This window comes from Physeter macrocephalus, chromosome 3, assembly GCF_002837175.3.
Source record: "Physeter macrocephalus isolate SW-GA chromosome 3, ASM283717v5, whole genome shotgun sequence".
Lineage (NCBI taxonomy): Eukaryota > Metazoa > Chordata > Mammalia > Artiodactyla > Physeteridae > Physeter > Physeter macrocephalus.
The window spans coordinates 837,846-861,773 of NC_041216.1; the positions used below are offsets into that span (position 1 = coordinate 837,846).

At 50.4% G+C, this 23,928-nt stretch overlaps 1 protein-coding gene across 2 annotated transcripts in view; it reads right to left on the reverse strand.

Moving 5' to 3' along the window:
* The window catches only part of KDM4A (lysine demethylase 4A), a 44,437-nt gene that overhangs the window by 3,670 nt on the left and 16,839 nt on the right, over nt 1-23,928 (reverse strand). For both annotated transcript variants that reach the window (XM_007116610.4, XM_024125331.2), the window contains 9 exons: nt 23,459-23,853; nt 14,723-14,843; nt 11,231-11,412; nt 9,483-9,687; nt 8,946-9,022; nt 8,200-8,255; nt 6,432-6,540; nt 5,904-6,089; nt 2,951-3,121 (listed from right to left, as the gene is read on the reverse strand). In XM_007116610.4, the coding sequence (XP_007116672.1) occupies nt 2,951-3,121; nt 5,904-6,089; nt 6,432-6,540; nt 8,200-8,255; nt 8,946-9,022; nt 9,483-9,687; nt 11,231-11,412; nt 14,723-14,843; nt 23,459-23,853 (1,502 nt within the window). The remainder of the gene's footprint in view (nt 1-2,950; nt 3,122-5,903; nt 6,090-6,431; nt 6,541-8,199; nt 8,256-8,945; nt 9,023-9,482; nt 9,688-11,230; nt 11,413-14,722; nt 14,844-23,458; nt 23,854-23,928) is intronic.

Here is a 23,928-nt window from a genome sequence, read left to right on the forward strand (position 1 = left end):
CGTACCCCGCAACAAAAGAAGCCACCGCAATGAGAGGCCCCCGCACCAGGACGAAGAGTAGCCCCTGCTCGCCGCAACTAGAGAAAGCCCGCGTGCAGCAACAAAGACCCAACGCAGCCAAAAATAAATAAATAAATAAAAACAAATAAAGTTTTTTAAAAAAGGAAAGAAAAGGGTTCTTAACCTTTTTTTTGAAGGAAAGGTAATAAAAGACCACCTACCATGGGACCTGGCAAAAAACTTTAGGACTTTTATTCCCTGCAGACGGGGGAACCCTAAGGATGGGTGGAGTCCTTGCTGCATTCCCAGCAGAGGGCTTGGTATATAGTGGGAGGTCAGTGTATGAACATGTTCATGGCAGCTGAGTAGAAGGTCTGATGGGTAGACCTGGGAGAAGGTCCTTGCGGACATGGCCCAAAAAAGTACACACTGGAGCGGAAGCAGGGCAGAGAGTCTAAAATGCTGTCATATTCCAACTGCTCTTACCAATTCCACTACATGACAAGAGTTAGGAAGGTTCTACACGCCAATTCACCTACTAAATAGAAATGGCTCTATACTGTATTGCCAACTCATTATTGACAGGTACTCAGTAACTATATTGTGTATGAATTCAAGAACTAAGTAGAAAGTACTGCCCCCAAAAGAATCTGAAGTGGAAGTTTTAACTAGCCAAATATGTGATCTTTGATAAATCACCTAAGTTCTCAGATACAATAGCAGTTCTCCAAGTATGGTCTGCAGACCTTAGCGGGGGTTCCTGAGCCACCTGCAGGGAACTTGTGAGAGCACGATCGTTTTCACAATTATATTAAATCATTAGCCTCTTTCACTGCGCAGACATTTCCAGTGATGGTGTAACACCTAACACGGGTGCAACTGCCGGCGCTTCAGCACAAATTGAGGCAATGGCCCTAAGCTCTACGACTTGTTACTGCATTCTTAACCACTGTGTACTCATGATTTAGGAACAAAAGAGAAAAACCTGGTTTCACATAACAACGTCCCTTGATGAAGCAGAAAAAATTTTTGTGTTAAACCTCAATCTTTGAGTACGTGTGTAAGTACTCAAAAGACACTTCTGCTACACGCTGAAGCATGATGGTTGTCTTGAGGAAAAGCATGCTGTAACTGTTTGAGTTGTAAGAAGTAACTGCTTTTTTCATGAAACACCAGCTTTATTTGAAAAAAATGACTGACAGACAAACTGTGGTTATTCAGACTTGGGTACAGGCAGACACCTTCTTGAAAATGAATGAAGTGAGCCTGTCAATTCGAGGAAAATGGACTGACAGTATACTGCCAATGATAAAACCTAAGCTTTCAAGCACAAATTACAATTTCAGAAAAGTTGTGTCACCACCATGAGCTTGAAGCTCCCTAAAATTTAAAGATTTTTCTGAGCTTAGTGTTACAAGTGAAAATGATTTTTTTGGAACTGTCTAATAAAATTTAACAACATCTGGAAGATCTACATAGCCCATTGCACCAATATGGATGATGGTGCAAAGTCACGCATGAGTGAAAGAGCCATTCTCGGTGTAAGACAGACCAAAGAACGTTAATGTAAGAGCGTATGTTCATCAAGCTGCCTTCAGAGTCTACACTGCAGCTAACTTTTAAGAAACTACCACTCGTTGAGGTCTGGTGTAGTATCAAAGTAGAATAACCACAATCATCTGAAAGGCTGCTTAAATTTTACTACTCCTCACTTTTTCAATCGCATATCTGTGTGAGACCCAGTTTTCTTCACATACTTTAACCAAAACAATATATTGCAACAAACTGCAGATGTCATGTAAAAAAGGTTTGCACAATTGTAGAAGAGTGGCACTCTTCTAATATTTTTTGTTTTACTTAAAATAATTTTTCGTTAAAAAATGGATTATTTCAAATCAATTCACCTCAGTTTTCATTTCTAATGAGCAAATATTGATAGACATAACCCACAAAAATACAAGCTCTTTTGGGGTCCTCAGTAACTTCTAGAAGAGTCCTGAGATCAGTGTTCTCTAAGTTAGAGATACTACTTCTCAGAGTTGGTGTGAGAAGTGACCGAGATACCCGAGTAAAGTACTTAGCCTAGTGTCTGGCAAACTGGAAGAGCTTAATAAAGCATAGCTAGTCTACTGCCCCAAACACTACTGATACCATCTTCACTACATGGAAGTCTGCCTCACAGCTAATGAATGTACTTTTAGCAACTAAGTTGCTAATGTGGTAGAGACGTGGGAAATACCTGTTGTTTAAGGAAGAAGTGGCTTCATTCCACTAGGCTGGTGCTCGGTCTAACATGAAAAGGTTGGGGTGGGGGTGGGGGTAGGGGGTGGGGATGAGGACGGACGGACGGACGAACGATGGACAGGGGAAACCTGAACTGAGTGCTGAGTCCAGAGCCAGGAAACCTAGGATTGAGTCCAGGCAGGGCCCCCAGTGTCTCAGGTATTGATAACACAAGCAGGCCAGGGATATCTCCAAGCAGTTTCTATTCAGCCCCCAAAGGCATCAACTGTAAAGAACCAAAAGCAAATTCCATAAATCTACTAAGAGGGCATGGTAGAAAAGAGATAATTGGCTAATTTTCCTAAAATCACACAGCTACTAAGCAATGAAGCTGGTACTGGCACATTGGTCTGATTCCAAAGCCTGGGCTCTTCTTCCACTGCACCAGAACACCTTCAAGGGTAGTTTAGACTAAAATACAAGTAGGTTTCAAAGAACTGCAAAAAACGCCAGTTCCTACAAGCTTCTAGAGGTAGCAGGGTACCCTAGCGGCACACGATATTCTTTGTACAGGAAGACCAGTACAAACACTCCTTTCTGTTTGGGGGCTGAATGATGGCACCATGGGCCTGGATAGAAAAGGCAGGCAGGCCCACAGCCAGTCTGCCAGTCAGACCAAGAAACTCCCCCACCCCAAAATGCCCATGAAGCTCCTTGCAGACATTACCACTATGTCCTCGGGATAGAGATTGTCGCTGAAGGAGCCGTCATCAAAGTTGACTTCATAGAAGGTCTCCGTGGTGAGCCTCACCACCTCACACTGGTAGAAGCGCCCATTCTTGTGCTTGCTAATGACCTTCTGGCCCGCAGTGATGCTCTGCAAGGCCCCCTTGGCACGCTGGAAAACACAGAGGCTTGGGTTATGCCCACATTGAGCCGACAGGCCTAGCAAATGGGGACCAAGATCAGCTGGCTCCTCTTTACCAGGGTAAGATAAGCATGAGAATGGAAAAGGAGTAGAAGATGGGAGCTGAAACAGGTCTTTCCAGATGTCCACACCCCAGCCAGGACACGGAAGAACCTAGTGTCATATTGTCCCCATAAATACAGCTCCTCCCTCATTCCCAGTCCACAACTGGTCCTTTACCATCCTGTCTCACCACAAACTCCCAAAACAGACTCTTGTGACTTCCCTACTGTTTCGAGGAGCTGACCAAACAGCACCTACTAATTCACATAGTTTAGACATACAACAAAGTGGACGCTCAACAGGTGATCTGAGGCCCAGGGTCCCCACACAATGCTCCACACAGATCTTAGCACCAGCTCTACCCTCAGGGCCAGGGCACAAAGACTGAGGTTCCCTGGATGTCCTCAGCTGCATACTATACACAGCTCCACAGCTCTGCCATCTCTGGGGCCCTCACATCACCCTTCTTCTCATTCTGAACTTGTCCTTGATGCAAATGAAATCACAGAGCATCTGGTGGTCTTGTGTCCAACCGCCCCTGCCCAAGCTGCCCAAGCTCTGTGCTCCAGCCATGCTGGCCTTCCTTCTGTCCTCCGAGCATGCGTGCCAAGAGTGTTCCCACCTCAGGGTCTTTGTGCCTCTGCTCCCTCTACCTGAAAGGCTCTTCCTCAGTTATCTGCACATTGGCTCCCTCACATCCAAGTGTCCACTTACGGACAACCTTACTACCTCTCCTCCTCCATTCCCGTATCCAGCTTTACTCTTATGCTGGCACTTCTCCCCATGTGATACACTGTACGTTTACGTGTTTCTACGTGTCTTTCAACTAAACTAAATGCAGCAGGAGGGCAGGCACTGTTGTCTTGTTCACCAGCATGTTCCAAGCACCTAAAACTGTGCCTGACATGTAGCAGATGCCCAGTAAGTATGTGAAGAATGAAGCAGTGAAAGAAATACTCAACAGTACCCCATTTCCTCATAGCATCAGCCACCTACAGCTGCCAATGTGAGGGCATGGGGGGCTAATGATCATCACCAAATCACTATCCTGTTCCAACACAAAGCTCCTATCTCCTTATCACAGCCAGGACTCAATGGTACCTCAAGCTTTTGTTCCTCATTCCCATATCGACTATTTTTCCCTCTTCCTAAGCTCCTAACCCACCTACGCCCACCTCCTGTGCTCAGCAGAACATCTTTAATGAAAAAGGGAAATCCAGTCAGCCAACGAGGCCCTTTCCATGGTGGAGGACAGTCTGACCTCTGGGCTGGTGCTCTACTGTGTCCTTCCTTTTATGATTGTTTTCACCACACTGTGGACAAGCCCTCATCGGCGTCTCCTCCACTGGACTGTAATTCACTGATGGCACTCTGGCTTCTGACCTGACTACCCATGGAACCCCCGGTTTGGGGTGCACAGTGACCATGCCACCAGCCCTGTCTTCCCGACAGCACGTGGCCCTCCTCAGCCTCTGCTGGCTGCGGGGCTCTCCTTCTCTCCACGTCTCTCTGCTTCTCAGCTGCTTTCCCTGCTTCCTGCTCCACCATCTGCTCCTTATACTAGGAATCTCCAGAGTCCAGTTTCTAATGGGAATTAGGTTTAATTATGCTGTTAAAGGCTGATAATATCCAAATCTTAATCTAGCTGCCTCCTGGTACCTCAATCAGAATGTTCCAGTGACCTCAAAGTCTATAGGTCTTTCCCTCATTTTTATCTCCCCCACTTTCCTCTGCAAAACAGCCCTGCCCCATCTCAGTTCCTGATCACAGTTAATACCATATTAGCATCCGTTCCACCTTTAAGGAAGTGACCTGAGTCATCTTGAATTCACACTCCCTCACCCCTTCCTCTTCCTCTTCCTCCATCCTCTCCCCATGGCAGCCAACAAACCCCGTCAGTTCTACCCACTGTAGGATCCCAGCGTTGGCTGTGAGCCTAAAGCTCTCCCTCTGTGTTCCCATTTCAGACCTCACTTCTCGCCTAGGCTAACTGGTCTCCCGGCCTCAAATTCTTATTCCTTCAATCTTTTCTGCAAGCCGCCACCAGAGTAACTGTTAAAAAAAACATATAGCTCAAAATCATAACATGGGAAAAGCTCCCCTTACCTAGTGGAAGAGACATCAAACCCCTAAGTGTGGCAGCCCAGGGCCTTAATCCCCTGGCACTGCCTGCCTTTCCACCACCATCCCCTGCCACGTTCCCAGAGCCAGTCTCACACATTCCTTCTTCTGAGACTCGCTCATTCTGTTTCTGAAAACTTGACTGCCCTCCTGCTCACAATTCCTACTTATTGTTTAAGACCCACTGAAGCTTCAACGTTCAGAGAAGTGCAAAAATCACTACTGTATGGGGGTTAATGGTTAACTCTTCTTCCCATCAGTTCACAACATTTACAGAGCTTCTGCGATGTCCCTGACGCTGTGTTAAGTATAAGGACACCCAGATTAACAAGACATGGACCCTCAAGGAGTTTATCCAGGAGGAGAGGCAAACAAGGAATCAACCACAAGCAGTTGGTTCCACTGGATTAGGAAGCACAAAGCAGGAAGTAGTGGATGGACAGGGGCCATCTCCTAATCCCACACTCATTAGCAGTCTCCAAGAAGCACAGCGCTTGAGGAAATACTTGCTGACACAATAAATGGAGAGCCTGCAGAGAAAATGATCCTGGAAACCGTCGAGAGGACTCTAGAATGGCGCCCTCCTCACCTCCAAATTAGGGATCTTGTGCCGAAAGCAGGTAATAAAGACAACGAAAGGCCAGTCATCTGGCTGCATCATCACTCCTGCAGCCTGAGCACAGCTCACGTGGAAGGCAGTTGGGCAACGGCCATGAGAACACTGCACACAGCAGCCAGCAGTTCTTTTCCTCCGTTTCTTACAGAAGACACATTTCTACAACACAGGAGAAGGAGGCCAATGATTCTGGGAACTAGGATGGTCTCCTCTACTGTACCCGCACCCAAATGCACAGAGCCCTATGAGCAAGAGCCCACCCCCTTCCCAAAACACGAGGGTACACGCACCCTCTGTTAATCTCGCGTCCAGTCACAGGTATCCTCACTAAGTAGTTTTAAGCAGAGGGGGAGAATCGTAAACCATGACCGAAACTGAGGGGTAAAGGATGGCCACTGGGCCAACCAGGGGATGCCCTCCTAAACGCTATGTTCCCCTCTATCCAGAGATTCGGAAACGGGGAAAGGATGTAGGGTCACAAGCCCATCTCTTTCTGCTTACCAGTTTGAAGCGGGGCAGGGGAATTTTGCTCACATCCACTGGACTTCTTTCTGCAATGTTGACAAATCTCGCTTCCAGAATCGCCACCGCACATGAGACATGGACCCACCTGCCAAAAGGCAAAGGCCACCTCAGTCCCCCTCCAGCTCCAAGGCCCTGTGGCCTTCTCTTCTAACATGGGCCTGTCTATAGCATTTCCTCCCTTACCCAGCGTGACCACTGGACTTCCCAGCAAGTTCCTGGGACCCAGTGAGGTTAAGACCAGAAGCATCTCCACGCTGAGGAAGCGAAAGAAGGTCCCCACCACAACGTCCCGGGTCAGCGCAGGGTCACACTTCTGACACACTCGCTCGCTGCCTGTTGCAACAGGAACAGAGCCACAGCTAATTGCGTGTGGCAGGTTCCAGGGAGTGAGAATAAATTAGAGAGCCCCATACACACCTCTTCTATCAGAGGACCTGGGCACTTCCTCAAAATATCTCCAGCTGCGCCCCAATGTGCCGGTAATCCCAGCCCTCCCCCTCCAGGCCTTTGCCCAGACCTTTCCTGGGGCCGAAGTGACCTCTCCCTTCCGCTCCCTTCCTCCACCTCAGACTCACTCTTTAAGGTCTGGCCCTAGCCCCACTTACTCTGAGAGGTCTGTTCAACGGACATCCTTAGAGAATTATTAAAGTAAGTTCTGGGCATTTGGGGAAACTGACACGCACCAAGATGAGATTAACTAAGATGGTGAAAACTCTCAGGGTCAAGCCACATGAAAACCTATGACAGACAGCGTCGGGGCTGCGTGGAAGCGACCTGCAGTGTGTGAGCGGGAACAGATTTGTTCTGCATGGCCCTGGAGGGCAGACCAAGGATCACGAGGTAAAGGTGGGAGGTGCAAGCAGAGCCCTTTCCATTGCAAAAAAGGAAGAACTTTAACAGCACTATCTTGCAATTCTGAGGAACACAGTGGCCTCAAGTCACGGCAGCACGTGCCTTTAGAGTGGAAGCGGCAAGCAGAGCAGCCATCTATCTGGAACAGCATGAAGGGGATTCCTGTGAGGCAGGATGCCGGGTGGTATGTGCGCTTCAAGTTCCCACAGGATTTTAGCTGGAAGCAGGGTCTTCACTGCTGGTTCCCCATCGACCTGGGAGTACTCTCCCCTAAGCAGCTGGTCTTCGGGGCGAAAACCTCATTCACCTTCCATTTATTTCTACCTCTAAACCACTGAGCCATGACCATGCACAAAAATTCAGCTCAGTGAAAGCGAGCTGCCGGATGGCCAAGAAGCCCAGCTCTGGGCTGAGTACCCAGAACCCTCTGTAGAATCGACTGAGTAGCGGGTAGGCATGGCTGGGCTCTCCTCAATGTCCCACTGTCCTTCTTAAGGACAGTCGCCCTCATTCCAAACAGCCAGGGAGTCCGCCTGCAGGAAGGGCTCACTAGCTCACAGCCGTGGCCACCTCTGTACCAGCCCCAGCTGTTACAAGGTAACTGTCCTCACTTCCGCCACGAAGCCCCCGCATCATCTTCACAGGGTCTTCGTACCCTCGTGAGTCCCTCTTAGCTCCTCCAAAAGGAGGACGTTACTTACAAGGCTGCCTCAGAGGGGAAGCTCGGGTTGGAAAGTTCTGGGACTGCTCGGCTGCCCATCCTTAAAATTAGTCTTGGAGATGCTATTTCAGCCCCAAACAATGTGCTTCCCAAGTCCTCCTCAGTCATACCGCTGAGAGCCACTGCCCTGGCGGTGTGCCCGCACTCGGCCTCAGAGCTCAGAGAACTCACCTGTCGTCGTTGGCTCTCTGCAGGGCTCCTCCTCGTAATGAGCACAAGCAGCAGTCCTGCCAAGAAGACGGGGAGGAAGAGGGGTCACCACCGAGCCATTAACATCCCGTCTGCCCTCCCCGCCGCCTCCTTCGGGCCACGGTAGCCTCCACGTGAGAAAGCAGCCCACAGCATGCGGGGCCTCGCCTGCACAGCCCTTGTAACCAGGACTCCCCTGCAGGAAGACAGGGAGGCCACTCGGGGCTGAAGTGCACGAATTATTCTCCTGACTTAACATGATCGTCTTCGCTGGTACTGTTAACAATAACTGTAAGCCAAGTCATGAGTGATACCCTGCTCAAGCTGGGGGCATTACAGGGCTCTGACTGCCTCCTATGTGGGTACTGCCAGGTTCCAGAGAGAGGGGAGGAATAAAGAGAAAGCTACCAAATGAACCATCTGAGTCCCATTCTGATGCTCCAACCGGATGGCTCAATTCTTTACAGGACGTTATGGTCCATCCACAGGAAAACCTCTACTTGGTCCTGACACAATGAAGCAAACACAGCTTCCAGACTCCATCACGCCCTGCCACAGGCGGGCAGCAAACACTCTCACTGTCATGGGGATTTACTCCGACAATGTTCACCGACATCACTGTGTACCAGGCACTGCACAGACCCCTGGGACGGAGAGTCTGCGTGAAACAGTCTGGTCCTGAGCGAACTTGCCTCACAGGGAGACAGCAACAGCATGGAAGCACTCACCTCTTCCAGGGCATTGGCCGAACACCGAGAACACATCCAGTCTTCAGAAGCCTTTGCAGGGGGCACCCCGTAGCAACCTAACAGGGACACCAAGGTGAGCAAATTAAACCCAGCAGCCAGAGTCAGAAGGGAGACCTGCAACTCCTTTCCAAACGCTACTTCCCAAAGCTACAGAAACCCCTGAATTCTAGCATCAAGGCTAGAATTGACGGTCAGCCATACAGTATGGCCCACAGTCTCAAAAGTCAGAAACTAGATGCACTGCTACCAACACCTAGCAAGCAGCAGAGACTAATCCCCTCCTGGTATCTACAATCAAGGGGACAGTCCAGGGTAGACAGTGCAAGCACGGAGCCCAGAGTCACAGGAAACTCAGACTCAATCAGCACCAAACTCCAAGAACAGACACATAAGCAATCTGCACTGGGGAGCTGGGGAGGTCACTGGGAGGTCACAGGGAGGTCAACAGGCAGCAGGACTTCCAGTCAGACGCCCCCGCCCCTGGGACCGGACGCAGAGAAGAAGTGAGGCACTCACTGGCATGGACCCGGACGCTGCACTTCTTGCAGGACACTAGGATGCTGGTGCCGTCCTCCTCTAGGTAAGGGGTGGACAGGTTGATGTCTGTGCTACACCCAGTCGAGGTGAAGCACATTTCTGGAATCAATGGCTTGGTCCTCTGCTTCTGGGGCGCTAAATCTGGAGCACTGCCACAGTTCTGACTAAGGCTTCCAAACTCCACCTAAGGAAGGCGCAAGTGCACACCTCAGTGAACAGCCCCGTGTCCTCAGCTCTCTGCCTGCCCCGTCAGCAGAAAGCTGCTCTCTTCCTGACAGGGCACCCGCTAGGCTTCTGGGTGCACAGCCATTATCCCAGAGCCACTAACTGAAGTTACCTCCAATGACTCCACTTCAATTTCTCACAGCAGCATCAAACAAAGGCCCCCGGGGACAAGTGAGAAAAAGAAGCGAGGTAAGAGGCAACTGGGATTTCAATCTTCCCAAACCAAGTGGTAATAAAATGCACTGAGAGGCTGGTGAGGCTGTTCTTGGCGGCTCCCCTCTGCGATGCACGGCATGGGGGCCCCACCCAGGGAGAGGACCCAGAGCAGGTGCTTCCGTGGGCCAGCACTGATTTCCTCTCGGGGCCCATGTCAGCAGTCACCTGAGCTGCAGCACTGTCACATGGCTGGAACCCCAAGAGCCGCTCCTGGCTTGGGGCCCCTTCGGGAAGAACATTATGTCCATGTACTTCCCTTGGCAAACAGCCTGACTGCAAGAAGCTGTCGCTTCTGCCGCTGGATGACACCATCACCCCCGTTCCAATGACGGGGCCCAGAAACATGTCACCCCCCAAGCCTATGCCATTCATGAAACTCTGAGCCCCTCTCAGCAGATCTACTGGCAGTACAGCCTGGCTATCTGCCTGCTTCCCTCACAGGCAAGGGCGCATTGAGATCTTTTGGGTTTGCTTTTGGTCAATGGAAAGAAGGAATGAGTTACTAACTCAAAAGTACTCTGGTCTGAAGTTTCATTCTTTGGCAAACATGAACCTGGGGCCCTGCCAGGCTCAGTGGCAGCCATGCTACTCTAACCACCTTCAGGGGACTGGTTCTCTACATGCCACCCTGTGTAGGTCCCAGCTGAGACTGACCTGGTCATCTGGCACATGCGATTTGTGGGTGCCTTCCTGGCCTCCTAGAGCTGGATCCAAAGAGACCCATGACGGTGGAGCCATCAAATGCCCCAGGAGTGGGAGGGGCACGGCTAAGCTCAGCCAGGGTGCTTTCCCATCCTCCTCCCGCCCGCAGGCCCTCTGCTCCTACACCTCCCAAATTCCCTTCCACTACTGCCAACATCCGCGGTGGCAATGGGAAAGGAAAGAAGAGACAACACTGGAGGATCTGGCTCTTCACCTGACATTCAGAATGATTTAAAGAAATCCCCTGCTCTCCAGACTGACTGGCAAGGTCGACAAACCACCTGGAAGGAATCATCACTGACCAGAGTAACGAAAGAGCAGATTCGTCAGCAAACAGTGTAAGTGCCAAGGGCAGCAGGGAATCCCCCAGAGCCTAAGCCACACCCTCGGCTCTTCCCCAAAGCATTCTCAAGTGAACACCCGCATTGCTGCATGGCTATCTGCCTGGTGAAGCCTTTCCAACACATGGATGGGGCAGAAGACACTAGGAAAACGTGCCTTTCCCAAGCTGTGCCCCCACCATTAAACCTAGCTTTCCTCTGAGCGCTGGTCCCGGGTAAACAGAGGGGATGTGGTGGGCTTACCTGATGGTAAGTCTGAAAGATCATGCAGACGGCGCAATGAGGGGCCTGCTGGGCCATGGCCTCGTTGAATTCCTTTTCGGCCTCAAAGTTCGGAGGTCGGTTCTGCCACAGCTGGCTCAGGGGCTTGGCCCAGGCCTCCGTCTCCTCAGCCTCCTCCTCGGGGGTCCCCTGTTCTGATGCATCTAGAGGAGGAAGCAGGGGCGTGAGTCAGTCAGCACCAGTCCTTCACATTTATGGCTCTGCCCGGAGAGCCGACGAGCTCAGCCCAGGCTTCTGGTCCCAGGTTTGGACTAATCCAAGATCCTATGGGTGACAAAGGCAAAGGGCAGAGGCGATCTGCAAGACTCCTTCAATACTTGGATGATGCTGTGGGGAGCCCTGCAATCCACGGCTACAGCCCCTCCAATGACCTTCTCACTCCTTCCCAGACATGCATACTTTCCAAGAGACCCTGGAGTCCTATGCTGAGTAGCCCAAGGAAAGCTCTGGAACATATCTACAGAAGATACCCATTTATGTGTTCACTCCTTGCAACCCAAGCTTAGTGCAAATAAAGTGATCTCCTCCGCCTTCAGTCATGTTTAATCCAAAGGGATCTGGCAGCTGGCAGTGCATGTGACCTCGGTAAAGGGTACCATAGCGTATTTAGGCCAATGCAGACAATTAAAATCAACCCCTGTAAGCCCTGTCAATCAGGCCTAGCCAGGAGCCGTGGTGCCAAAATCCAAGCACAGATATTTTCTGCATCCTGGCCAGAACAAGAGTGATCGAGACAGAAGGGAAAAAACAGAAACGGACTGCTCACAGTCACAACAGAAAAATTACCACACTGACATCTGCTCAGCTTATAAAACCAAAAGTGGCCAAGAATTGTTCTACGTATGAACACTGAACGAATGATGAAAACATTCACTATGTTAAATGAAACTGTAGGAATCAAAATTTTACCGTTTACATAGATAAAACTTCATTGAGCTATACAGTTAAGGCATATGTACTTCACTGAATATGTTACGCTTCACTTGAGAAAAAATGTTTTCAGTGGAGAGGGGTGTGTGAGACTAAAAGAGACTAAAGAAACTTCCAAATGCAGTGCGTGACCCTAGTTTGGTTCATACTGGTTTAAAGGGGAAAAGCTATAAAAACACATTTTTAGAATGAGCAGGGAAAGATGAACATGGACTGAGAATCAGAGGACATTATGAAGTTACTGCTTACTTTCCGAGGTGTAATGACAGTGGATTTTATACAGGAGACAATCCTCCTTAGGAGATGCCTATCGGTGCACTTTAAGGGAAGTGACTTGACGCCTACAGCTGACTTTCAAACGATATGCAAACATGCATGTACTTGTTCATACATAAGCAATGCATAGGGAGAGACAAGTGATTATGGCAAAATGGCAATAGCTGTTGAATACTGGAAGCGACACACAGTATTCTTATTGTTTCAACTTTTCCACGTTTGAAATTTTTAATCATAAAAAGTTTGAGGGAGGTATATTATGATCTCACATTATTATAAAAAGACATATATGGACATAATTTAACATCTGACGAGGACAGTCAGGAAGATTAACACATTAAAGTGTTCACAGTAGTCATCTCTGTGGGGTAATCTTGCTGTCCTCTTTGTAACTTTTTCTGCTTCCCCAGTTTTCTAGTCTACACTGCTTTAGCGCACTGGGGAGAAATCAAGAAGCTAGGCTGCTGCGACCCAGAGGACCTGAGACCCCCACAGGGGCTGAAGGAAGACCCCAGAGGGCTTCTAAGACTCTGCATGGAAGTCTGCCTGCTTCTGGCTACAAGGTCTGAAGAGGCTTTCCCCACCAAGCTCATCATGATCTTTCTACCAAGGAAAACAGTAGAGATGGGCATCGACATCAGATCAGAAAGGGAACGTGAGGCTTGTGGAGCAGAGGAAGGGCTGATCAGACTCTGGGCTTTCTGTGGGCGCAGGCAAGGACAGGACAGGGTAAGATGAGGCTGGGCATCAGGCAGCAGTAAAAAGGGGCCTGGTCACTGGCGGATCTTACGGGGTCTGTGGGCTCCGGGCAGCACAGGAGACCACACTGCGCTGATGGCAATCACTCCGAGCTCCAGCTCTCCTCTGCATCCCTACCTACTCCCCTCTGTCTCCTTCACAGGCTCCTCTTCCTCAGTTTTCCTAACCCCAGCCTCTGTGCCCTCTCCCCGAGCAGCCGCATTTAAAAGAGATAACAAATACCACCTCTACACATTCCAAGCAACGCTAGAACCCAGGGAACCCCAAACAGCGCTAGAACCCACGGAGGCACTCAGCTCAGGCTTCCTCTTCCTACCACCCTCACAGCTCCACGTCAGGCTGCCAAATCCAGTGGACTTTATCCTCCCAACAGGTTCACCACTTCCCCTCCCCCACTCCTACCTCCACCGTCCTAGTTCAGACCCTCGTATCTCACAGAGGCCATGACAAAAGCCCTCTGCTCCTAAGATGCAATCCCTAGGAAAAATCTTTCTTTTAAAAAAAATTTATTTATTTATTATTAATTTTTGGCTGTGTTGGGTCTTCATTGCTGTGCGTGGGTTTTCTCTAGTTGCGGTGAGCCGGGGCTACTCTTCGTTGCGGTGTGTGGGCTTCTCATTGCGGTGGCTTCTCTCGTTGCGGATCACGGGCTCTAGGTGCACGGGCTTCAGTAGTTGTGGCACGCAGGCTTCAGTAGTTGCGGCTCATGCGCTCTACAGCACAGGCTCAGTAGTTGTGGCACACGGGCTTAGCTGCTCCGCGGCATGTGGGATCTTCCCGGACCAGGGCTCGAACCCGTGTCCCCTGCATTGGCAGGCGGATTCTTTACCACTGCACCACCAGGGAAATCCAGGAACAATCTTTCTAATGCAACTCCAACTGCATCACCCCTCTGCTTAAAACACTTGCAGGGCTCGGAATGCCCATGGGCAAAGTCCTCTGGCTCACGACCACCTCACTCCTCCTCCTCCTCCCATCTCACCCTGGCCTGGCCCCGTAACGCCAGCCGCAGCAAGCTGGTTCCTCTGAGAATACCTTCCTGCTTGTCTTTGCCATGGTTACTGGCGCTGTCCCGTCTGCCTGGATTACCATCTCCTCCCTTTAGACCAGTGCATTACCCTGTGAGCTTCTTTCTTGAGGGCATGAACACATCTCAGTTATCTTTATCGCCACACATTCAGCACAGGGCTTGGCATCAGTGACAGAACCTGCTATCCTGAAAAATCAGCCCTGGACCTCCTAAGAGAGGGAAGAACTTGCATCCAATTATCCCGTATTAGGCACATTCCAAGACACTCAAACGTATAATGAAATCTGATTATAAATCCCATATCCTGAAATCCTACCCTCTTTATGGAGTATCTGGGAGAAGACCTAAGCCACAGGCCCACCCCTGGCCCTCAGCTTGGCCCCCTGCGGTCCTGTCGGAGGAGGTCCTGATGCAGTGAGAGAGGCTTTCCTCTGGTGAAGAGTGAAAACAACACTTACCATCATCGCTGACGCAATCCTGCAGCACGAGCGGGTGGTGGCGGGGGAGCTTGCTTAAGGGCTGACGACGGCCCTTGGACTTCTTACTCTCCTCCAGGGAAAACATGTATTCATCCGCAACCTGGACAAACCACAAGAAGGAATCAAGTTGGTCTTGCCTCCACTTCGGAACACAGCAGAAGTCAGTCTTACGATGAAAACCAAGGGAAAGAGCGGGGCAGAGAGACACAGAGAAATGTAAAACCCAACATGGAAAACACCTGACTTAGAAAAAGCCAAAACGACAGGGTCATGCAAATCAGTGTAAACCAGAATTATGTAAACCGTTTAGGGCAAAATGTGTGCCTAGTCAGTGTGGGTCCTGGCCTTCTCAGAAGCAGGCTGAAACAAATGTACCAAAACTAAACCTACTCCAGCTCTAAAGGAGAGCTCCTTCCTTCAGCTCACTGACATGCGCCCACGTCTGAGAGCCCTAGAGGCCCCTTTCCTTGGACCAGGAGGCCAGTAGCACCTGTTACAAAGTAGCAGGCAGCTGGGCCAAACAGGTCTGAAAGGCCAGAGCACCTCTCATTCAAAGGGGTGAGGAGTAGCGGACCCATTAAAAAGGAAGTAGGCCACGTCTCCTCATGCACTGTCAAGACCTCAGCTCCAGCTGATACTCTTCGATCCTCTTCTCCAGGGGAGAACATCAGCCAGGACAGAGAGCGCCTCTGAAACTCTGGCCCAGCTGCAGAAAGAAAGGTTGATCTAACGCTGCATTTACATAATGTCAGAGCAAATGTAATTAGGTTTAAGGTGTACAGGAATGAACCAGTAACACCACATCAGAGCTTCCTTCTAACCAACATATTTAACACTTGGTTATACTGACATTAGGAGACACGGGTTATAGCAAAACCCACTGAGCAAAGAAATGAGGCCTGGAAGAGGGCCCCTTTGCAACCGTGACCAAACCCAATGCCTTAGAGTGCTGCAGAGAAGTGTCAGCACTGCAGTGCCACCTTGGAGAAGGGACACTGGGCCTGCAGACTCCACGTGCAACTACACAGGACTTAAGGCCCACGCTTGGAATGTCAAGAAAAACCAAATACCGAGCAAGTCACGTGCAGGTAGTACAGAGCCCGCTCTTCTAAACATAAACTGAGGGTCTATTTGCCTATTCATTCAACAAATATTCACCGAGACTCTACTGAGTCGGAAGGTCTGCCCGGGGAAGGAAGGTGTGAAGAGATGGTACCACCAGGACGTGCTCCCTGCTTACGTGCGTGATGATGCGCACGGCAGCGTGCCACGCGGGGGAGGCGTGAGGATGGTAGGGATCTCCTACCACTGAGGTCCACGAAAGGCTAACACAAGCACAGACTTTAATCAGCCCTGAACTACACCGACAGTCTAAAGCAGCAGTTTCCAAAATGTACATCAAGAGGCCTGAGAAAGCCTCCATCAGAGTGAACAGGTGGGGCTCCGTTCCGACCACAACAGCCCTGCTTTTGATTTACATTTTTTAAATGAGTAAGAGGTCACTCAAAGAAGGGGCTCTTTGTCTAAAACAAACCGGAAATACCAAATTTATTTGACAGTGTTACCAGGAAAATAAAAAATGTAGGGATATGCACCCCAACACACGTATACTTACTGATGAATTACATACACTAATGTACTTTAAAACAAAACACTTTAAAACAAAAATAGACTGTAAAGGGATTAAGATAAAAATAAAGTTCCATTATTTGATTCCTGCATCCCCCGTAATATTCTTGCATCCCCTACTACGAAGACCACGTAGATAACAGGCCTAAACGTGAGATGGGGCAGAGACCAGGAAGTAAAGCCATAAGAATAAAGGAACCAATGATCGTGGGGATTTCCAGCCCTGGTCTCCAAGGTGAGAGAGACTAAGAGGGCTCCTGTGGAGGAGGGGGGAGTGGTAACAGTTAGCCAAGTTTAACGTGGTGCGTATGGTACACGCAACGCCTACCTGTGGGTCCTTCATCTGGAAATACCCAGGGGGCACGAAGAAATTCAGCCTGGGAGCTCAGAAAGGAGGTCAGAGCAAGAGCTGTGGATTTGGGAATCCTCAACCTCAGGCTCAGAATTTAAATCATGCAATGGATGAGATGATCAGTGGAAGACAAATTGACTGGAGACCAAGCCTTCCAGGACAGAAGTAAGAAGAAAGAGGAGATGCTGGGGGAAAGGGGCCCTCAAGTGGGAAATCCACAGTCCAAACACTACAGAAGAGCTGAGCAGGCAAGTGGCCAAGGGACTCAGAAACTGGGAGGTGCCAGGACTTTTTTAGAGATAAGTTCCAGTAGACACACAATAAGGAACTAGGGAGTGAGTACACCACACAGACTATTTTTGCAAAGACCAGGAAAGGAATGAGATGGTAGCTTGAGAAGGAAATTTCCTCCAATTGTATTTTAAGATAGGGGCTTTGTGAATGTGGTTTTATGGGCGGAGAAGAAGCTTGTCCCCCAAAGATGCAGATAATAATCCCTGTGAATACATTAGGTTAACATGACAAAGAACTGTTAAAGTTGCTAATCAGATGACCATCATCCTGGATTATCTGGATGGGCCCAATGTATTCAAACAGCGCTTAATAATGGAAGAAGGAAGCAGAAGAGTCACTGTCAAAGTGAGGTGACATGAGAAAGACTTGGACAGATGTTGCTGCCTTTAAAGGTGGAAGGCAAGGGCCATGGCCAAGGAATACGGGTGCCCCCAAGGAAGCTGGAAAGGGCAAGGAAATGGACTCCCCACAGAAAGGTACAGAGCCCTGAAGACACCTTGCCTTTAGCACCATGAGGCCTATCTCAGACTTATGAACTGAAGAACAAGAAGATGGTAAATCTGTGTTAGGACACTAAGTTTGCGTAACTTGTTAAAGCAGCAACAGAAAATGAATATGGGGTAGGAGGTGGAGATGAATCATTTTACAGGCAAGCACTGGAGGAGGTAGAGGGGTCAGGACCAAGAACACCAGAACTTGGCTTCAGGAAAGGAGGAGGCCGCCTCTGTCCACATCTGTTTAACCAAAGGGCCTCCTGCGTGCCCAGCAGATATGCCCAGCGTACCATGCCTGGGGCTGCGGCAATGCAGAGGTGGTGATATGGGATTTCTAACCTTAAGGGACTTACAACCCAGCCAGAGTCTAAGTCTGCCCTTTCTGCTACCATCACTCTGCCTCTGACCAAAGCGGTCAGATCTACTCAAATATTTGAACATCCTTCCACTTTTTCTCCTCTTCTGGCTAAATACTCCTCCTCCAATTCCTCACGGTGCTGCCTTTCCCTGCAGTGTACTCCAATTTCTAACTTCCCACAGGATTTAACAGAAAGAGCTAGGTTCAAATCCTCATTCAACCGTTTAGCCATGTGAGCCCGAGCAAGTGGCAACCCAATAGTAAAACGGGGTAAAGAGCACTGCCCCTCAGAGCTCTTGGTGCGGATGGGGTGGGATGGCAATGCAAGGTCTCCCAGGCCGCTGCCGGAAAGAGAGCTGGAGCTCCAGGCTCTCTCTTGAGTTCTCTGTTACCCCCGACATACGGGCAGCCAGGTCAAGGTCAATGCTCCTGATGGGGCTTGTCCTGTACAAAGAGCCAAGTGTTCTCTCTCCTTCTTTAGGGAGCTCACTTTTTCAAAGCAGCCTGAACTAACAAGAACTTCTGCAGCAGACACGTTGCCCTGTGAAGACTCAGGCTGTGGTGCTTCAGCAGTCAGTCACCAGGGGCCCTTTTACCATGGCCCCTGACACAAGACGGCAGCACATACACTGAAGCAGATGGCCCGAATTACACCTTGGGGGACGCTCAAAGTGAGGGGATGGGGCCCAAAGGATGTTCTTCAAAACGCAGCTGTTTCCAGATATAGACACAATGCTATCAGACCTCTCCAGGGACAGGCAGAGTGCCTCAGCTTCTGCCCAAGCCTTGACTGTCAGTCTGCCATTCCACCCAATCAATCAACCCTCAAGTCAGCTTCTTACTGGAGCTAAACTTCCATTCGTTCCACCCACGTTTACAGAGGCTCCTGGGCCAGGTCCCGGGGACCACGCTGGTGCCTCAAGAGGCAAGGCTGGATGTGGCCCAGTACCTGGCTCCTAGAAGTGCACCTTCACCCGCCTGTGACAACCGCACCGAGACCAAGACAGCGTCTTAGACAAGGAGCAAAGTGCTGGAGGGACTGGAAGGAGAAAGGGACACAGCTGAGAAGCAACGAGAGGTTTCCAGGAATACTGGCTTTTGAAAAGGAGCTGGGCCCCAATGACCACAGGACTGTTCCAGGACAGACAACTGCCTCTTCCCACCTCAAAACTATCTGCAGCCTGGTGATGGCTGTACAAAATAGGAAGGCACTTAAGGCCCCGGAGCTGTACACTAAAAAAGGGTTAGAGTGATATTTTATGTCATGCATATTTTACCACAATAAAAAACCCACCTGCAGCCATCCTCTCCTGTGCCCGCCTCTGCTAGAGACCCCAGCCCTCCCTCCTGTCAGAGCTCCCCCCACCCCCGGCCCTCATTATGTCCCACTGCGCCCCCTCTTTAACACAGGCCCACTCGGCCGGTTGCCACCGTCTTCCACCCTCTCCTCCCCGGTTCAGCACACACGACCCTCTCCTAGTTCCCTGAACCTCTGGCTGCTCTCTTCTGCTTGTCCTTCTCCTTCCGGGGCCCTCTACCAACACCCGCACTGTGAAAACTGCTCTTCATGTTCCACATGCCCCACGGGCGAACTCTCCCACACCCACCGACACCCTCCAGGTGAAGGTGACTCCCAAAACTACCCACCTAAGGTGCGTGTATGCTCGTCTCCAATGCCTGCCTCACAAGCAGGTCGCACTCAGCATGCCCCAGGCTGAACTCACACCTGAGCCACACTCAAATAACCCCTTCACTTTTCCTGCCACCTCCATCCTCCACCGATACACCCCTGTCCATCCGGTAAGTAACACGAGCCAGAATTCCAGGTCACCCCTGCACTGCCCTCCCACTCACCCCACACCAGCCCCTGGCCCCGGGCTCCCACCTTCCAAGCAGTCATTACCCCAGCCCCCCCCATCCACCCCCGCCAGCACCTCACGGTTCAGGTCCTCACCACCTCTCAGACTAAAGGAACAGGTTCCAAACTGATTTCCCTCTTGCAAACCATTTTTCCTCCTGTCCTGAAGGAGAAGTATTTGATTATAAAAATAACACATATTCATAAAGAGTATTCAAACAATTTATAAATGCAGGAAGTGAAAATCATCTATCATTCCATCTTCAAGGGAACCTCTGCTGTTTCTAATTTTGCCTCCTTCTTCCCCAAAAAGCCTTTATACTGCTTCCAAAATGATCTTCCAAGACATCAATGCAAAGCTTAAAGAACGCTTCACTGGGTAATCCAAAGAACAACTGACAGTTTCTCTGAGTGAGTCAGCGGCAGGTGGACAGAGGGGCACTGCTCTAGATTAAGGCAGACTTAAGAGACATAATGAACAGACATAAGATGTAAGATTAATTAAATCTTGATTCAAACAAACCTACTGTAAAATAAACTTTGTTTAGACTACTGGGGAAATTTGATTGTGAACTGGGTATTAGATGATGCTAGAGAATTTCTGTAATTTTTTTAGGTATAAAACCGCACGGTGATAAAGAAAACACCCATATTTTTTAGAGATACACACTGAAGTAGGGAAGAAATCACATGACATCCGGATTTGCTATAAAATACTTCGGCAAATAAAAAAAGGACAGATGGGGACTTCCCTGGCGGTCCAGTCGTTAGGACTCAGCACTTTCACTGCGCCAGAGGTTCAATCCCTGGTCAGGGAACTAAGATCCCACAAGCTGCATAGCCACAAAGAAGTAAAAAAAAAAAAAAAGGACAGATGAAGCAAATGTGGCGAAATATTGACAACTGTTAGATCTTGACGATGAGCATTTGTGGTTCATTGTATTATACCATATGCATCTTTGTGTATTATAAAAACGTGTTATAGAAATCTTCAATCTCCAAAAACACATGGCAGGGAAACTTCCACTGCCCCCCATCCCGACTCTCAAGTCAAAGAGCCTCAGAACTCCAGGACCCGGCTCCTGACACGGCCCACCTGCACCTCCCAAGGCCTTCTCATCCCATATGCCTGAGGCCAACAAAACCACTGTGGACCCCCGACCTGCTCTGACCCTGGCATGAGCCCCCAGCACCAAACAGAACCCTCTCCTCCCCTAGATTCCCGCTCCAATTTCATCCCATCCTCCCAGCATGCTCCCGCTAAGCTCCTTCCCCTGCTGTCTCTCTGCCTCCTCACCCCAACCCCAGGCCGAGCTGCTAACTCTTCCACTTGTGCTGCAATGCTCATCACCAGGTACTAGAATTCCCTGCTCGCATCTATTTGCCTAGACTATGAGCTCCTTGAAGGCACAGTCGTAGCCCAGAGCAGGCATACAAACCATTACAGAGTAAAGCGAAGAGGATGCCAGCACGTCAAGGGGAGAGCTGGGAGAGATGGCAGGTGACGGAGCGGAGAAGTTATTACCATCAGGCTGCAGCTGAGAGGTCCACACACAAAAAAGAACCAGGAAGACACGCTACAGTTTTGGAGCAGGGGTTGCACAAGAGAGGCGCGTCAGAGAGAAGCCTCCTCTCCCAGCATACTTCCGCGGGAGGAGTCCTGGCTTTCATTTTCTGGCATCCGCCTTTTGCAGAGGGAGTGCATTCCTGGGTGCACAACACACAGAAGGTGAGTGGGAAACTCTCTGCCGCTGTGAGAGAGGCCTGAGTCTTCCAGGGCCACCTTTGATTAGGTGGGTCATCTGTCTAATTGAGGGTAAATGAGCGGCAGGGCCATTCGGCCACAAGTTAGAAGCCACTCTCTTCAACCATTTTAACTGGTAACAAAGCGGCATTCTGAGTGCCATGTGCCTGCCTCCTGTATCCATAACTTAACTGGTTCCTAATTTGGGAGGAAAAAAGATGGCTGTTATTTACGTATTGCCCCCACCACCAAAAAAAAAAAACCCACAAAAAACTTGACTGTGGTTAAGATTGCTTCAGCAGTAACGTGGTCTGAACAACGCATTCAAGCGTCTATTAAGTCCTTGCTATTGTTAGCGGCTTCTGTGGTTGTGAATGCAGTTGGAGGAAAGCAAGTCAGGAGGACAGGGCAAGAGAAGGACAACGTGGCCTGCAGAGACAGCAGGATGCACAAGAGGGCACAGAGCTTTGGGAAGGATGTCTGGGATGCGGCCACAGGGAACCTCAGGGGTTCTGGTTCCAAGCGGAAGAGCCCTCTCCTGCGGAAGCGGCCACAGCAGGACAGAGGGAGCGGCGATCAGAGGCACCGAGAAGGCCGCACAGTGGTGGACGGTGGATACCCACACGCCGTGTGAGAGGGAGGGGGACCTCCACGTGGAGAAAGGGGGTCTACAGAACTGAGCCCGAGATTCAGAGAAGGCAGAAAGGAAAACTACATCGGGTGTTCAAGACAAGGGGAAAAACCAACCACAGAAAGGCACCGCTGAAAAAACTAGAGGAATTATAAGTGTTAGTATTTCAGCCAAAGAAAAGATAAAGCCAACAAGCCAACTGTTAATATGAAGAAATAACAAGGGTACACGTGGCGCTCGTGACAGTATTCTATGTGCATATACTTTTTTTCTTTTGTTTTTTTTTGCGGTACGCGGGCCTCTCACTGCCGTGGCCTCTCCCGTTGCGGAGCACAGGCTCCGGACGCGCAGGCTCAGCGGCCATGGCTCACGGGCCCAGCCGCGCCGGGTTGCGGAGCACAGGCTCCGGACGCGCAGGCTCAGCGGCCATGGCTCACGGGCCCAGCCGCTCCGCGGCATGTGGGATCCTCCCGGACCGGGGCACGAACCCGTGTCCCCTGCATCGGCAGGCGGGCTCTCAACCACTGCGCCACCAGGGAAGCCCCTTGCATATACTTTTACAATGTTTCATAATAAAAACTTTTAGACAATAAATTTCTCAAAGGTGAAGGGAAGGGAACGGGGAAGTCTGTGCTGACTTCTACTACCTGCCAGTGACCCCACTCCACCCCCAGCCTGGGCTGCAACTTACCCATAGGCTGCGAGGCTGGGGAGAGAGCAGGTCACCAGGGCAGGCCTGAGTCGGCTGCACCCAACGTGGCCCTGCTGTATCCCACTCAGACCCACCAAAAGCCTTTCTCCACAGAACAAACAAAAGACAGAGCTTTTGGCAACAGCGTGTCCGGAGAGGAAGCCTGAACAGACATGTCCACGGTTACAGACCTGGAGTTCATCCTGGCCTCCAAAAGGATGCTGCGTTAACAGTGTTATACTGGGAGGGGAAGAACGAAGAGGGGAGTAGAGGGAGAACTCCCAGGGGAGTCCAGGCTAAGAAAGGCCACCTCACCCCAAACCTCAAACCCTGCAACCAATGCCACTCTAACCCTGGCCCCTAAGGCCAGGAGGGGCAGAGGATGCACCCAACTCAGCTGAAGATCCACCGAGGGCGGCCACTGAGGCTGCAAGGCAATTCTTTGGAACAACAGTCCCACAGAGATAAGAGAAAGGAACTCTGAGCAAAGAACAAGCTGAAGTGACCCACTGCCACCTGGCTTTTGCTTGACACAATTGCAGACTGGCGGTCCATCCTGAGGGTCTCTCCCGCCACCTGGGACTCTGCAGCAGCCCAGCCCCAGAACCACCTCCCTTCCCAACACAGGAGGCCCCCTGCCCCCCACCCCACCCAGCGCCCATACCTCGGCCAGCTCCCGCTCATTGATGCTCCTGGTGGCACCCCCTTTCTTCCTCGTGCATGACTCTCCTGCAGTGACCCTGTCGTCCCCTTTGGCGTAGCTGTGCACAGTGAGGACTCCCGTTTGCCCTTGGGCTCGGCAGGACAGAGGCTCACTGGTTTCTGAATCGGAAGAAATAGAATCCCGTGAAGAACCAGAGCCCAGGCTGGAAGATGACTTCTTTTTGGAGCCTGAGAAGATGAGGCGACCCCCAAAAGAAACCGGATTCACAGAAAGGTCCAAGGCAGCCGCTTCCTGATCCTGATCCTCCTCGTCCTCCTCGTCCTCCTCGTCCTCCTCCTCTTCCAGCTTGACATTTTTAAGCTCTTCAAATTTGACTTCGGTGGAGTCGGAATAATCTGAAACACACAGACACATTGGACAGAGCCCACTTTCTCTTGTGCTTCTGAACTTCAAGAAAGGCAGAGTGACAA